The 15,382-nt window shown below is 42.9% G+C and overlaps 1 protein-coding gene across 1 annotated transcript; it reads right to left on the bottom strand.

The window, feature by feature from the left end:
* Window positions 1–13,028: 13,028 nt before the first annotated feature.
* TAL2 (TAL bHLH transcription factor 2) lies at window positions 13,029–13,346 on the bottom strand (the record flags this gene model as incomplete). The annotated part of the gene is made up of 1 exon (XM_081103808.1): window positions 13,029–13,346. One exon carries the CDS (start codon window positions 13,344–13,346, stop codon window positions 13,029–13,031), a length of 318 nt encoding a protein of 105 aa, XP_080959934.1.
* Window positions 13,347–15,382: the final 2,036 nt, after the last annotated feature.

Here is a 15,382-nt window from a genome sequence, read left to right as displayed (position 1 = left end):
TTTCTTTCTTTCTTTCTTTCTTTCTTTCTTTCCTTTCTTTCTTTCTTTCTTTCTTTCTTTCTTCTTTCTTTCTTTCTTTCTTTCTTTCTTTCTTTCTTTCTTTCTTTCTTTCTTTCTTTCTTTTTTAAGTTAAACAATACTCCATTGTATCACATTCTTTATTCATTCATCTCTTGATGAATGGGGAGTTTTCAGCCATTATTTTTTAAATAAGCTTCCTGCCCCTTTCTTTTTATTTTGCTTCTGAGACTTCCAACATTGTGTATATTGGTTCTCTTAAAGATATGCCATGAGTCCTATAAGATTTCTTCATTCTTTTCCATTCTTTTTTTGTTTTTATGTTTCTCCAACTGGATAATTTCAAATGCCATGTTCTTGAGTTTGCTGATTCTTTCTTCTGCTTGATTGAGTCTGATATTAAAGTTCTTTATTGAAAATTCCAGTTCAGTCGCTGGTATTCTTCAGCTCTAGAATGCGTTCAGTTCTTTTTTTATGAAGTTCTATCTCTTCGTTGAACTTCTCATTTTGTTCATGTATTGTTTTCCAGGTTTCATTTAGTTGTCTATCTGTGTACTCTTGTGCTGGCTGAGCTCCTGTAAGATGATTATTTTGGATTCTTTGTCAGGCAAGTCATAGATCTCCATTTTTGGCGGAGGGTCAGTTACTGGAGCTTTATTTTGTTTCTTTGGTGGTATTTGTTTCCTTGATCTTCACATTGGTGTTTTCACATTTGAAGAAAGCAGTCATCTTTCCCAGTCTTTATAGATTGGTTTTGTCAGGGAAAGCCCTCCACCAGTCAGCCCAGCTAGAGATTCTATGTGGACCAGATGGCAGGACCTACAGGTGTGCCTGCTGCCAGAGTCCACCAGCATCAAGGACAGACTGTTACTGAGGTTTGCAGGCCAGCTGTTGAAATCTGAGCACTGGTTGATGAGGGCCTCCACCGCTTTCCTTATTCTCAGCTACTCCAATTATCTAGATTCTTTCAGTGTTCTGGGCAAGATTCAACAGAAGGGGACAGCACCCTGAAAGGCTGGAGAAGTCAAGCACTCGCTTTGCTCTCTCTTCCCTCATGGAGGACTCATGAGCCAAGGGGATCTCTTTCAGCATTTCGCTGTGCTAGCTTGGGGGAGGTGTGACGTGTGCAAAGTGAGTGTTCTTCTTACCCCTTCATTGCATCTTTTCTCCTTTCTGTGTTCCACTGGGGTGCTGTAACCTCTCACCTGGATTCCAGAGCTCTAATGAAGGTAATTTCATTGATGGATAGTTGTTAAGTTGGTTTTGGGGTAGGAGAAGTAAAGGCTAGAGCCTCTTCTTCTGCCATCTAACTGATCTTTTTTCTTTGATTTTTTTTCCTATTACCTTTTTCTGGCTTTACACCAAAGTGTGGCAATGTAGTAGGATACTTACGTTGCATTTGCATTTTTTTATTCCATATGTTGCATTTATAATTTCCATTGTGCTACCCTAGAAACTGATCCTAGTCAAAGCAAAAAGGTATGAGGACTTTGTTTTGGTCTCCTGTATATTCTAACCTGACATGTAACTCCTTTCCCGGTCTTTGTCTTGTCTTGCGTGTGCTTGGCTCAACAGCAGCATCTCTTTGAGGCTGTACTGTACTACATAACTGTAGCGGGCAGGATCATCACATGGTATTCCACACGCAAAAATTTGCTGGGTTCTGGCTTTAGGAAATCATGAGGTCTACACAATACACAAGGGGGAAATGCCAGAAGGAATTCAGTAAAATTTTTTCTAGTCTAATAAGATATATTAGTATAACTTATGAAATATTTTACTTTATAACATATAAACATTTTCTATTCATCAGTGTTTTTGATAGCCAAATTTTTTTATCTTCTAGTTTTTAAAAAATCTATATCACTACAATTTTCATAAAGAACTCATCTTTTTCGCAGAATTATATCTGTGATACTTGGCTTGAATGAGGTCAAGGCAGTTAGCTTAGCCTAGTCTTAAGACTTCAGCCCACATTTACCCTAACCCATAGCCCTTAGTTCATTATGAGAATTTGACAGAAGAATGTGGATGGAGCACTAAAAATCCAATAGGGAATAATTACAATGACCAAAAAAAAAAAAAAAAGAAAAGGTCATTTGCAGCAAAATTAACACCAAGGTTAAGATATTTAAATATTCATTATTGTTTAGATTGCTCCATATTAAACTTATTAGCAAAAGGAAGTCTGAACTTGCTTGGCCTATAATATTCAACCATTTAAGGAAACTAATTTAAAACTACTGCTGGAAGCTCTTCAGACAAAAACCTATCTTGAATCAATTGTAAACTGAGTAATAATGTTTTTCTGTTAAGAAATTACTTATTTAAACACATTTGAAGTCTTCCACCTCTAACCCTCTGCCCTTCCAGTCTCCACCCTAAACAGGCTGAGATTATACGATTAATTTTTTAGGTTTTTTTTTAATTTGTTTGTTTAAGTGAGGAGGGAATAGGCAGCACAGAAATATGCTTTTGTGTTCTTCTCTTGAGGGAAACTGACTTTTGCTGCATATTTGGGCTAATTTAGGGGTGCGGGTGAGGGAGAGGTGGTGAAATGAACCTGTGAACTGAGAAGCTCTCACTCATTCTTTAATTTCAGGACAGTCAATCCTTTCAGCCTGTAAATCAGCTGTGAATTACAGATCAGATACAAGAACTCAGTGTGAGCTCCCAGAGGGAATGAGGACTTTGGAATAAGAGAAAGGCAAATTCCTCTGCAAATTGTGACAGAGCCGCGCATGTGGCAATCTCCACGGAAAAATTTTGCAACTGCTGGGGCTTCGTCACCCAAAGGTATGAACAGCTTAGAAACTAATTAGCTAAAGTGCTGAGTGCTAACCACCCAGGGCAGCAAGAACCTGATGCGTGAAAGGGTCTGACTCCAGAATGGGTGGGAGAGACCAGTTCAGGGAGCATTTGTGGATGTCCTGACCAAGAAAGGAAGAAGCTGAATGGTAGAAATACACAAGAGCAGCGACAGGAAAGTCAAGGGCTGAAAATGAGCTGGGGGTTATAAAAAGCACTTGTCTGGATTATTCCAGATGAACAATTCCACTCACCCATTTGAAAATTCGAACTAGTTTTTCCAGTTTCACAATGCATGAAGGTGTTTGTTTTTTTTTAAAGCTATTACTGTAAAATGTTAACATTTGGGTACAGTCTTAGAATGGAGTAGTGGGCCTCCTAAGGACCCCTCCAGCCTTATGTGAGGCAGCATGCTGGGGGTGGGTGTCAGGAAACACTTGATTTGGAATCAGAAGCCCAATTATTAACTGGATGATTCTTTTTGAATGAGCCATTAAAGGTCTCTAAGTCTCAATTTCAACACTTGGAAATATCAGTTTTATTTATCTCACAGTCGTTATGAGGATTAAGTTCCATATTTATGTAATACATTTTGAATAAGCATAAAGCTTCATGTGAACATAAGTTGCTTTTAAAATCACATGTGAAAGATGACGAGCATGAGGCAAAGAGAACAAGTAGGGAAACCGCGATCGCCTGACGCGGGTGTTTTCGGATGGCTGTACCCGAACTGTCTTTCCCCACCAGAGTAGAAATTCTGCAGGCAACACGCAGTCTTAGCCACGTTTGTGCAGCCCATAGCACCAAGCATCATCCTTAAAGGGTAGGAGGTGCCAATAAATGTCTGGAATTGTACCAACAGGCTTCAGCTTCCAAATGTAGTCATACATTGGTCAGCCAAGAGAGGAGATGGGAGTGAATTGGGAAGAAGGAAGAAGAGGAACCTTACTTTATGAGAGGGAAGAACAGCCTTGCCACTGTGGCCCTCTTTGTGCCCTCACTTGCTGCCTTTTCTCTGTTCTAAACTGTCAAGAGCCCCGAGCAGCGGCTTTGTGTGGCTAACCACAGGGCGGACCTTCATTTTGCATTTTTCTGGGCTCGGTTTACCAACTAAGTCGGCAAAGTCTTTGCGCCTCTCCTCCTGGCCTGAGCCCACTGCAGATCTAGTTCTGCTGTTTGGGTTCATGAAGTAGAAATTAGCATAATCCGATTAGATTAGCTGCTGAGGGGCGTCTTTGGTCTGAAAAGCAGAGAAAAGAAAAGTGTCTCACAAAGAGGGGAGCCTGGAGCTGGGAGGGAGAGGGCACAATCGCGCCTGTGCTGCTGGCCTGAAAGCTTGCACCTGCACAAGCCTCTTGTAAATAAGGACTCTCAGATGGTATTAAACAGGGCGCTGAGGATTTGGGGGGAGGCTCAGGGTGGTAAGCGTGGGGAAGAGAAAGGCAAGACAGCAGCTCTGCATCCCATTAATTGATTTATTGGATTGGCAAAGCGGGGGTGGCTGACGGAAGAGAATGCCCGTTTGATTCCTACTCAGCATTGAGTGTGGGTCAGCCCCATAATCTGGTCTATCGAGATAAGCGTTTCAGAATCTCTGCAAGAGACTGATAAGGGGTTTACTTGTGCGGAAAACAAAGTTCATTGGATGTTTGATTTCAGTACTTTCTGAATGGGATGTCTGTATCTTTCCTTTATTTCTGGAAAGAGAGGAAAAGAAAGCTAGGTGGTGGCCATTGTGTTACTAGTAGGCCTTTGGGTAATGTGTGCTTCCTTGGAAACCACGGAAGGAAAACTCAACAATCAGCCTGTAGTAGGTGAAGCAGGGACATTTTTGACGGAGTGCACCTTTCTCTGTTGTGCACAATTTATGGGTATAACTGAAACTCATTATTTTGAAAACTAAGAATGGAATGTCAATCCATGTGTGTAGTAAATGTTGAGTTTCAAGCAATGGATTTATTTTGCCCTTCTTATGTGGAAGAAAGGTCCAAAAACAGGAAGGAAAAATCAACACCAAGAAACAAAAATTCAGAACAACTTATCTCAAAAGTTGGGTCCCCAGAAAGAGATAGCTGGCAAAGGCGGGTTCAGTCTCCTGCTGTCCTCTGGTATCCCCAGTGTTGCTGGAACCCAGCAAGGTGTGGCCATGAAGAGGGGCTGCCTGAGAAGAGCTTTGGCTGCAGAGGAAGGGGAGGGGAGAAGAAATACCTCGTCCTCTTTCCTCCTCCACCCTCTGTCCTGCCTCTGCCAGCCAGAAGCCCGAGAGGAAAGACCAGAGTGATGGAGGCTGAGGTGTGTACAGGGCTGGTGTTTCCCTGTTCCCTCCCTCAAATAAGGACCTGGTAATATATTTTAATGAAAGGTTTTTCAATATAAAAATTGATATGGGATATATACTATGAAGACATTTTCTTGCATTGTTTGGGTAAATCTTTACTTGGTCGTGGTGTAATTGTCTTTTCATATACTGCGAAGTTATGTTCTCCATCCATATCTTGACTGTGATGTAAAATACCCTTGAAAGTGTCAGACTTTTTCAGAAGGAACCTTTACTAAAATAAGCAGAGCATCTTGTCTGACTGAGGACACCTTGAATCACTTCCTTATGCCATTTAACCACTGTGTCTACGTAAGATGATATATACGTAAGGGGTATAAAAATACAACTGTTTTACCCATAGCCCAAGGTCTCTCAGAGCTAATGAGCTTTTTCAGCCCTTTCCTGATCTGCTTCTTTTTTTTTTTTTAATTTTTTTTTTATTGCTTAAAGTATTACAAAGGGTATTACATATGTGTCCATTTTATCCCCCCGCCCTAGACAGTCCCCTAGCCTCCCCTATCCCCCAGTGTCTTATGTCCATTCTGATCTGCTTCTTATCCTTTTTTCTGAACATCAGGCCTCCAGATCCCTTCTCATTCTTAAGGTTTCTATGTGCTTACTTCAGCTTCGAGCAGATAGGAATTATTTTCCTACCTGCCTCCTCAGACTCAATTTCTTCCCTAGGCTCCAGAGATCTGCAGCCAAGCAGCAATGTCTCCTTCGTCCCTCTCGGAGAGGCTGAATGGCTCTGTTGAAGATGGCAGATGTTAGACCAGTGGGGTCAGGATGAGCCTGGGTTCAGCAACCTCCTCAGTACTTGAGTTTGGGCTAGTTCTTATACCGTTCTTCTGGAAAGAATTCAAAGCCAAAACTCCAACTATAAGAGAACATTTATTTTTAAAATCACAGAGGTAGAAGAAGTAATTCGTAGAAGAAATGAGCTTATGAAACAAGTTGTAGAGGTAAAGGAAGGGCCCCTGGAGTTTGGGAATGAGGAAGCTAATGGTAACACCCCTGGGGGCGGCGGGGGTGGGGGAGGCGGGGTAAGGGGTAAGGGGAAGGGAAAGCTTGCTGGATCCTCTGTCCTAAGGGTTTTAAGGGTGGAGAAGTTAGGGGAGTTCCCAGGGGAATCTCAATAGAAGATTCAGCAATTCTCCAGGTGTGTCCTTTCTGAGTCTAGGTCTCCACTGATTGAATGGTCGGTGCCAGAGAAAGGGGTCATTATGAAGTATGGTAGCAATCATCTCAGGTAGAAGCTATAGTTTAACTTTAACCCTGCTGTTTGGCTTCTGTACTTGTTTGCTTTGTTTAATAATAGAAAAGTTATTTTAATGTTCTGAATTATATAAACCACCCCATTCCATTAAATACCCTATTGATTATAATGTGGATATCCCATTGGTTGTGGTCATACTGGTCTTAGAAAGCACATTTTCCTTTACCTGGGAAGGACAGCACAATTATCCCAAGGTCAGAGGGCTCCAGTTAACGTGTCCCTGTTGACTCTGTTCCGGAGACCCAAAAACTGTCATTTAGATAACATGCTTAAGTCTGACCAGGTTCCTCATTCCAGACCCGAGGGCTCTAGATAATGTGTTTCTGTCAATTCAGTGATCCAGAGACCCAAAACTATAATTTAGACAACATGCTGCTTCTGCTTCTGTAAACTGCTTTTTTGCGAACCAGGTTCCTCATTCCAAACCCTGGGATGTAATCAATACATTTGTGATCTTTGCCTATATAAATCTGGTGTTTCGGCCATCTTATCACTATGAGATTTGGGAGAGCACAATGCCCCCTCATAGTCCCGGATTTGCAATAAATGTGACTCTTTAATTCGACTTCTTGAGGCGTCCTTGTGTGATTCGCGGGGTACATTACAACAATTATTCAATGCAACTAATCTGGAGGTCAGCTGTGGGGTTACTGGTCTGGTTTTGTTGCTTTTCTGGGCCTAGAGCTGAAATACAACTGAGGCTCAGACGTTATCTCTAAGGAGTAAAGGTCAGGGGGTTCAAACCACATGACCAAGGATATGCTAGGGGAGGAAGATCACCCTGGGGGTAAGGTCCCACCCTACAATTGTCTGTTGCTAGGTACCTGGGACTTTCCACCCTGGTGACCTTCTGTCCCTGGCCCATTGCCCTTGCTCTGCTTGTGTCTGGCTAACTGCCTACCACAGCTCTAGGCTCCAGGAGAGATGCCCCATCACAGAAACCGGGAAGGACAGATATACTGGTGAAAGGGCAGAGGAAACAGCACAGAGAAAAGGCAGCGCTGGGGACCCGTACGCTCTTTGCCCTGTGTGTGAGTATGATGCACCTCCTTGGACATGCGGCATAACCGATCTGAATATGGCACGCTGGAGATGGGGAGGAAATCATAAAAAGAAGGGTTATTCATAGTCACCGAGAGCCTGTTATGTGCCGGGAGTTAGATAAATGCCATCTTTGATACTTATAGCAGCCACCTCATGGAGATATTTGCTCCAGGGTACACGTGGGGAAATTGTGGCTTAAAGGAGTCTGGGCGGCACACCTGAGGTCGTGTACTGAGTGAGCAACAAGGCTGGGCTCTGAAGCCATGCCTGCCTTTCGCTATGTTCTTCTGCCTCCCAGAATAGAAGCCTCTGGTGAAAGAAGTGCTTGCTGCAGGTAGGCGATGACTGAAATATAGGGGGCCGAGGGGGAGAATCACAGACTAATTTGACTGGTGATCGGGGTTGTCTATCCTGAAGAACGATGTGATAAAGGAAAAAGTATGCAAAGGAAGTGCTGGGGGTCCCATCCTCTCAGACAGAAATTAGGGTGCACAGCGCAGTGGAAGATGTGCCAACAGCAACGAGGCTCCCAAAAAGGAGGCTTTGGTTTTTTTTGGGTTGTGCTTGTTTACCCAATAGTGTTACTGGGTATTATGCCTGGTCCACGAGGTTCCATTAAGGTGGTTAGGGTCAAAAGACCTTAAGAACTTAGATTTTTAAAAAAAAAAAAAAATCTGTCGTGAAAAGCAGTGATTTTGAGTAAAAATGATGGGTCAAATTCTGGCTCTGCAGTGGAAACTTGGGCAAGTTAAATAATCTCCTACACTTCAGTTTCCTCATTCGTGAAATGAGAACAATACATCTAATCAACATAATCTTAACAATGGAACACTGTTATATGCGAGCTGATACACAGGAAGCTATTGGCACAGCCTGGCATACAGTAAGTACTCAGCGAATCTGGGCTCCCTTATTAGAATTTTATTTACAATGTAAATAATTCTGAAGTAGATATCCATACGTATAATGCTTTGACCATAATTCTGATTATTTCTTTATGGTAGGTTCCTAGAAGGATAATTACTTGGGTACAAGTATCCTATCTAATCTAATAATAGACAAAGATTGAAATCGACCATACCTTTGCTACGCCTCCCATGGGCTAATCAGCGAAGATGGCGGTTAATTTGCACACGTAGGCGCGAAGCAGCAGAGCGAAGACTGAAGGCAGCTCCGGCCAGAGCAGGGAGGGCTGTGAAGGCGGCCTGGGCCAGAGCGGCACTGGTTTTCCTCCGGCACCCAGGACCCAGGCCTATTGCATGAATCTTTTTGTGCAACAGGCCTCTAGTCTGATCATATTGAATAATCCTGTGCTTAAAGTTTTCCAGAAAAGGCAATTCAATGGCTTGCTTCATTCGACTACCAGGGAATTCTTGAGCTCTGGAAATTAAATTCCTAGAGTATATGTTATTTGGCAGATTACTAACCTAACCAAGGTGTGTGTAAAAATCTAGTGTTCATTAAAATCTCTTTGTGGTAAATCGTTAGCAATAACGAGAAAATAAAATGGAAAGTGTCCCTGCTTATAGCAAACTCCAAGAGTCACAGAAGTGCATGTTCAGTTCAGGAGACCTTGGCCTGGCTTCCTGTAATCCTTCAACTGCATTCATTCCTTGGCATTTCGTAGCACCTGCCACTTTAAATCCTCACTTTGCACTGCCATTGAGAGTTTAGATTTCCTCCTTATCTTTGACCTTTTAATTTAAGGATGTGGCTTTCAACTAACCTTTGGCCTGTGGGTCAGCAGTTAAGCTGTCCATTCTCCCAGACCCCTGAAAAGATGAAAGATCTTTGGCCTTTTTAAGGACAAAGCCTGTTGTGCATAACTTGTACATAGTTTGGTCATCTCAAGCCATGCTTGGGTGACGAAACCTCAGGAGGCAGGTGCTGCAAGGGCCATGCTGAATGGGTATTATGGGAAACAAACCTTAAAGAAGAGCTTTAGACTTTGGGTTCCTCAGTAAAAGTCGGCCTGTTCAAGTTTCATATCAATGTCATCTTTTAGGGGAAGCTAGTGGAAGATACTTAACAGCCAGTCCTGATATACCTTCCACATTTTGAAAGCGAGGTCACTTACAGGGCTGTCTTGCGGATTAGATGTTAGATAGAAACTGTCAGTGTCGAGGAGATCTTAGCTGGGAGCAGGGGGACAGAATATGCACAGGTATCTGAAACACAGGGTAGAGGAAATAAGGGCCGTGAAGTGCATAAGGGGATTCTAAGAAAGGAGAGATTAGCCGGAGTGGTGGAAATCTAGGAGGAAATCTTTGTGTAAGAGATGATGTTTAAGATGAGTCAAACTTCCTGAAGGAATGGTATTTCAGATCAGCCATGAAAGATTTTAGCAAGTGGAATTTGGTGCAGATGGAGGGGTGAGTAAAACAAGTGAGAATGGGACGTTCATGCAAGCAGATGGAATCACAAGGGAGAGTCAGAGGTATTGCGGGGGGGGGGGGGGGGGGGGGATATGTTTGGGGACCATCAAGTGAAATGGTTTCATTAGCATGTACAGTACATTTTGGGGACTGTAGAAGGTAAAGGGAAAGGTACAATGGGGTCAGGCTGCCGAGGTCCTGGTTTTCTGGAGAACAGCATTTTTTTCTTGACTAAAGACAGTGGGGGTGGGGGGGTGGTTCAAAGCCAGAGGATTGGCTGTGTGGGTGGAGTGAATGGGCGGATGAGCTTAGTTAATTATAAAATTCTTTTTAAAAAGAAAAAAAAGAGAACACTTTCTTTTCTTAATTTATTTTCAATAAATTAATAGTTAAAAAGTAAATTAGAATCAATGGTAAAAATATCACAAAACAACAGATAAAATCTTTGGCTGATACTTCTAATCACATTCTACAAAGCACAACAATTCCATTTCAATAAAAAGGCATAGAAGAAGGCTACAGAGCACTATTAAGAGGAGAGGAGCCTAATCATAAGGTGCTGGTCCGTTTTCAATCCTAAAATACTTAGTGACCAAACAAGGCTGTAGCAAGGCTGGGCACTGGATCAGGAGACTGGCACGCACCGGGTTTCCACTAACTGTCCAAGTGACCTTTGCAAAGTCACTGTGAAATGCTCTGGACCTGTTTTCTCCTCTGTCACATGAGGAGTAAGATCAGCCAACATAATGACCCATATAAATAAATGGACTTGTTTATACCTAGTTTCCAGAAGTGTCTGGAGCAGACCAAACACTTGTTTTCAAGTAACAGAGTACCATGGATGATATAATCTGTCTAAACTCTTCTGTTGGATTCAAATGATCCATAAAAAGATGTACCACCAGTGAACTACAATACGTTCGAACCATAAATTCTTACTATTGCAATCACCAAGCCCTAAGTATTGGACACCAAGGAAGACTATGGAGTGATCTCTGAATTAGCGTCCAGTCTTACAGCTACCTTGCCAAGGTTTAGGTCTGACAGTCATTTTAATGTGACACAACTTGATATACCAAAATCCCAGCTTGCAAAAGAAATCATCTAAGAGGTGAATTATATAAAGTCATATTTTAAATGTGTATTCATTCTATCAAGGGGATTTCCTGCAGGGTTTCATTAAACAATGATCCTCCTCATATAGTTTAATGATCATCCAATCTCCCCAAAGCTTTTTAGGAGCAAAGGCCTTCTGCACACACAGACGTGGCCCCAATAGCAAAAAGGTGCACTCACTCTGAGAAGAGCATTAAATCCCATATTCAGGCCTCCATGCAGCTCTCGGCAACATGGTAAAATGAAGCTAATATTAAAATACTGTCTAAAGTGTGACTCTGATTTAATGCCACATGAGAATAAGTCATGTTGCTCAATTGACAACTATCAGCAAACCATTGGTAGTTTGGGGACACACTTAAGTCCCCCCAATCTTGTGAGAAATGCCCATTTGTGTCTCCTCCTATTCTGGGTCCAAGGGGAAGTTCACTGAGTGCAGTTTAAAGAAAGGACTCAGAAGGAAATGCATTGCTTCTGACAAACACAACGTGCTACGAGTGTGAATGCTGCATGGAGTTTAATGACATAACGGCCTTGCTCATTTGGGGAATGAGATTTTGAGGGGGCCTCATCCAATTTTCTTCTGATTACCAAACCAAAGGGGCTCATTTCAACCTTTCATAAGTCAAATATCTTCCTTCCAGAGTGGCAGGAAATTTTAACTCCTCTGTTGTGTATACACTGGAAAGCCGTAATTGCAAATCCATCAATTTCCTACTGGTGGTTCAGAAGGTTTTAAAACCAATGTACCATCAAGAACTTTGGGGAAATAAAATGTCCCAGAGACAATCAAATGACATCATTTGTATTCTGGGCTCAGTTATGGGGTTCATCTCTGAATCCAAGCATCATCAGGTTGGCAAGTGGTGATGAGTTATGCCAAATCCATACTGTTTCATTGGCCTGTGGGTACCACCCCTCCCAACATAAGACTGAGCTAATGCTCCATAGCTGGGAAGACAAATTTCAAATTCATTAATTCATTAGAGTCTGGTATTACAGTCCTATTGTCTGCTTTAATCTTTTGTTTAAACTAAGCTCTCTGTTAAATGAGTCGTTAAATGGTAATGTTTGGATTTTCATAATTATATTTGAATTTTACGGTTCTTAAATCAGCAGGAACTCAGGCTGAATTAGAAGTATTAATACCTGACATGTGAAACTGAGGGGTTAGAGAACCCATTTCAGCTGTTTTTCACAAGAAAACTAGGAATTCTAATTCATAAATGATCAAGTCCTTGCCTCTCACAAATATAGCCCACCATTTGGCTTTGGAGATAACATATATGGGAATGGCTCATGGCAGTAACACCTCCCACTTCTGTAGCGATAAAGGATGCAGAGCTCTCCCATAGGTGTCTGTTGCATTCCTGTAATCCTCCCATGTCAGGAGGGTCTTTTCTCTTCAGATTTTCTCACAAGCCTCTAGGATTATTTTCTTGCAAGAGCCAACTTGAAGACTTGTTTTGTTCCCCCTTGATCAAACATGCTACATTTTTCAAAAGAAACTTTAAAGTATGTTCTGAGGGCCCTGGCTGGTTTGGCTCAGTGGATAGAGCATTGGCCTGTGGACTGAAGGGTCCCAGGTTTGATTCCAGTCAAGGTCACATGCCTGGGTTGCAGGCTTGATCCTGCATGCAGGAGGCAGCCAGTCAATGATTCTCTCATCATTGATGTTTCTATCTCTCCCTCTCGCTTCTTCTCTAAAATCAATAAAAATATATATATTTTAAAAATGTTCGGAGGGAAGCATTTTTTACTCATCTGAAGTGTGCGTTTCGACTCATCTTGCTTATAACTGAAAACATATTGAGTAATTGTTTTTTCTTCAGGCGACATCTCACATAGATGTTGGACATATGAAATAGACAGAAACAGGCCGCAGTCCAAAGCCACATTCCTCATGGCCTCCAGTCGGCTCCTGGCAGCTGTCCCTGAGCCACCTCCTGTGACACTTAAATTCCTGCCTCACAAATTATTCATCAAGGTGACTCTGCAACATGCGGAAGGCTGTCGATGGCCAGTGACTTCTGAACAAGTGTCTCCCTGGGTGATGAGAGTCATGGCCGCACTAAGGGACGCGGTGGCTTGGGCCAGGTGAAGGAACCTGGTAGTCACTGAGCAGGGTCCTGTCGGGCAGGGGGGGCCCTTGGGGGAAGAGTCCCAGAATGTTGCCCGGGGCTGCCACTCCCGTTTGCTGCAGGCTTTGCTCCCCCAAGACCTTGACCAAGAAGTTGATATACCTCATTGCCAGGCGAAGCGTTTCATTCTTGCTCAGCTTCTTGTCGGGAGGGTGCGTGGGGATGAGCTTCCTCAGCCTGGCGAAGGCGCTGTTCACATTCTGCTGCCTCCACCGCTCCCTGGTGTTGGTGAAGATCTTCCCGGTCATGTCTGAGGTCCTGGCCAGGGAAAGAGAAAGGGCCCCGAGGGCCAACACCTTGTAAGAGGCCTGGTGGGTAGCACGCGTTCTGCCAAAAACGTGAGATGTTTGATCTTCTTGACCCAGATTTTAGGAAATTCATTTCCTCATTTTCAGGTTTTTTTTTTAATCCCCCTTTTGAGAAGGGAGGAAAACGTGGCAGAAGAAAAGGCAAGATAAGAACAACACTTTTGGCCTTTTTCTCCCTGGCTGTTTTAAAGGTTATTTTATCCCAATAACCCCATTGCTTCTTCTATAATGTACTCTTCCTAACTTTTTGGAGTCAGGTACAACAAAGAACTGAATAGTACATGCATAGGACTGAATAATAAAATATATATTTAGTCAATAGGAAGTTAAATATGGATTCTTTTTTTAAAAAGCTGTGGTCCTATGTTTCATGAATAATACAATATTTGGGATGATGAAAATAGAATGCATCTCTGCTCTTAGCTGGCAGCCCTCCCCTGGAGGATTGGACCCCACAGCATAAGAACTAAAATATCCAGAGTGGACCACATTTAGAGGAGGGTGAACAGGGTGCTGAAGAGTCTTGAAAGCCTGTTGTATGAAGAACAGAAGTGGGGGTATTTAGGGTGACAAAAGAAGAAAGGCCAGGAGCATATGGGGGTGATGATTTGGCATGGATGCTGTAGAAGGTATGAAGGCCTCCCCAAGGCTCCATTTCTGTGACCTCCCCAACCCAGGGGGAGTGATTATCCTCACATATGGCCAAAAATTACTGTGCCATTTTTAACTCTTAGAAACATGACCCCTTTTTTCATGTGATTTGGATTGACATGCATCAGTGGGAACGTTTTGATGCATCAGCAAACTAGCCAAAGCTCAGACCTCGACAGTTGGGTGCTCTTGGCTCACTGCCATCAGCTGGCCATTCCTGTTCCCACAGAGAGTAACAAATATTCCAGCTCCACTCCTCTACACCTGCCTTTCTCTGTGCTTTGAATTCCCTCCTCACTCTCCTTGCCTATTTCTACACATTCTTTAAAAAGCAGCTCAAATCCTCCCTTTCTATGAAGCCATCCATTCCATCCCAGAGCCCCCCATACTCTCTCCTCACTAAAGTCCTTCAGCCCGTGGTGGTAAGCAAAGGCTCTTAGGAGAATGAAATATTTGTAAATCACTGATCACAGTGCCTGACACACAGTAATTACTATAAAAGTGTTGATGACCACATACAACAAAATAATATATTTATCAGTAAAATGACTTGTGGGGTATTGAGTTATTCTTGAGGGTGATATCTTGTTCTTCTATAACCAAGCCTGCTGTCCAATCCTTAACCAGCTGTACGCCATAAGCATCTATAGTTGCAAGTGACGGACCTTTTTTTTTTTTTTTTATAAGGAGGTCCCTTTTATTGACCTTTTAAAATTAAATTCAAAATACAGAACGAGGACCTGCAGCTGAAGGCTGTCGCTAACTGCAGTCAATGCAAATACAACTCAAGGTCTTCCTTAATGTGAGAGCCAAGCCATGTACATCCATGTGAACTCAGTGTGTGGTCAACGTTGAGAGCCAATGCTCTATTCTCTGAATCGGAGCACTGATGCCTTGCAAAACTATGCTTAATAAGGAAGCAGTGTATTCACATATCAGACACCTGCCATCGTAGAGGAAGGCACAGCAGGACAAAACGGAAGGGGAGCGCCACTCTTTCCCTCACCGGGCGGTGTTCTGGTCACAGCACCAAACACTAACCAGCCCTGAGGCACTCCCTGTCAGTCCATGGGCCTCAGCTCCTCCGCTACCAGGTAGGTTAACGGTACCATTCTCTCTGCCCAGGGTTGTTGCAGGGAATAAATGAAATACCACATATGAAGGCAACCTGTGAACTACACAGAAAGGAAAAATTAGAGCAAACAGAGCACTTGCCTTGCGCCAGGCACTGTTTCTGTGTTCTAACTCATGCTACGCTCACATGTAAACAGCGCTGGTTGCGGGAAGAGTGCTGTAGACCTTGCTGGGGTGGCCTAGGGAGGGTG

Source organism: Myotis nattereri, assembly GCF_964212035.1.
Source record: "Myotis nattereri genome assembly, chromosome: 12".
Lineage (NCBI taxonomy): Eukaryota > Metazoa > Chordata > Mammalia > Chiroptera > Vespertilionidae > Myotis > Myotis nattereri.
The sequence above is the reverse complement of the archived record's forward strand: the minus strand, read 5'-3'. Positions and strand labels throughout refer to the sequence as shown.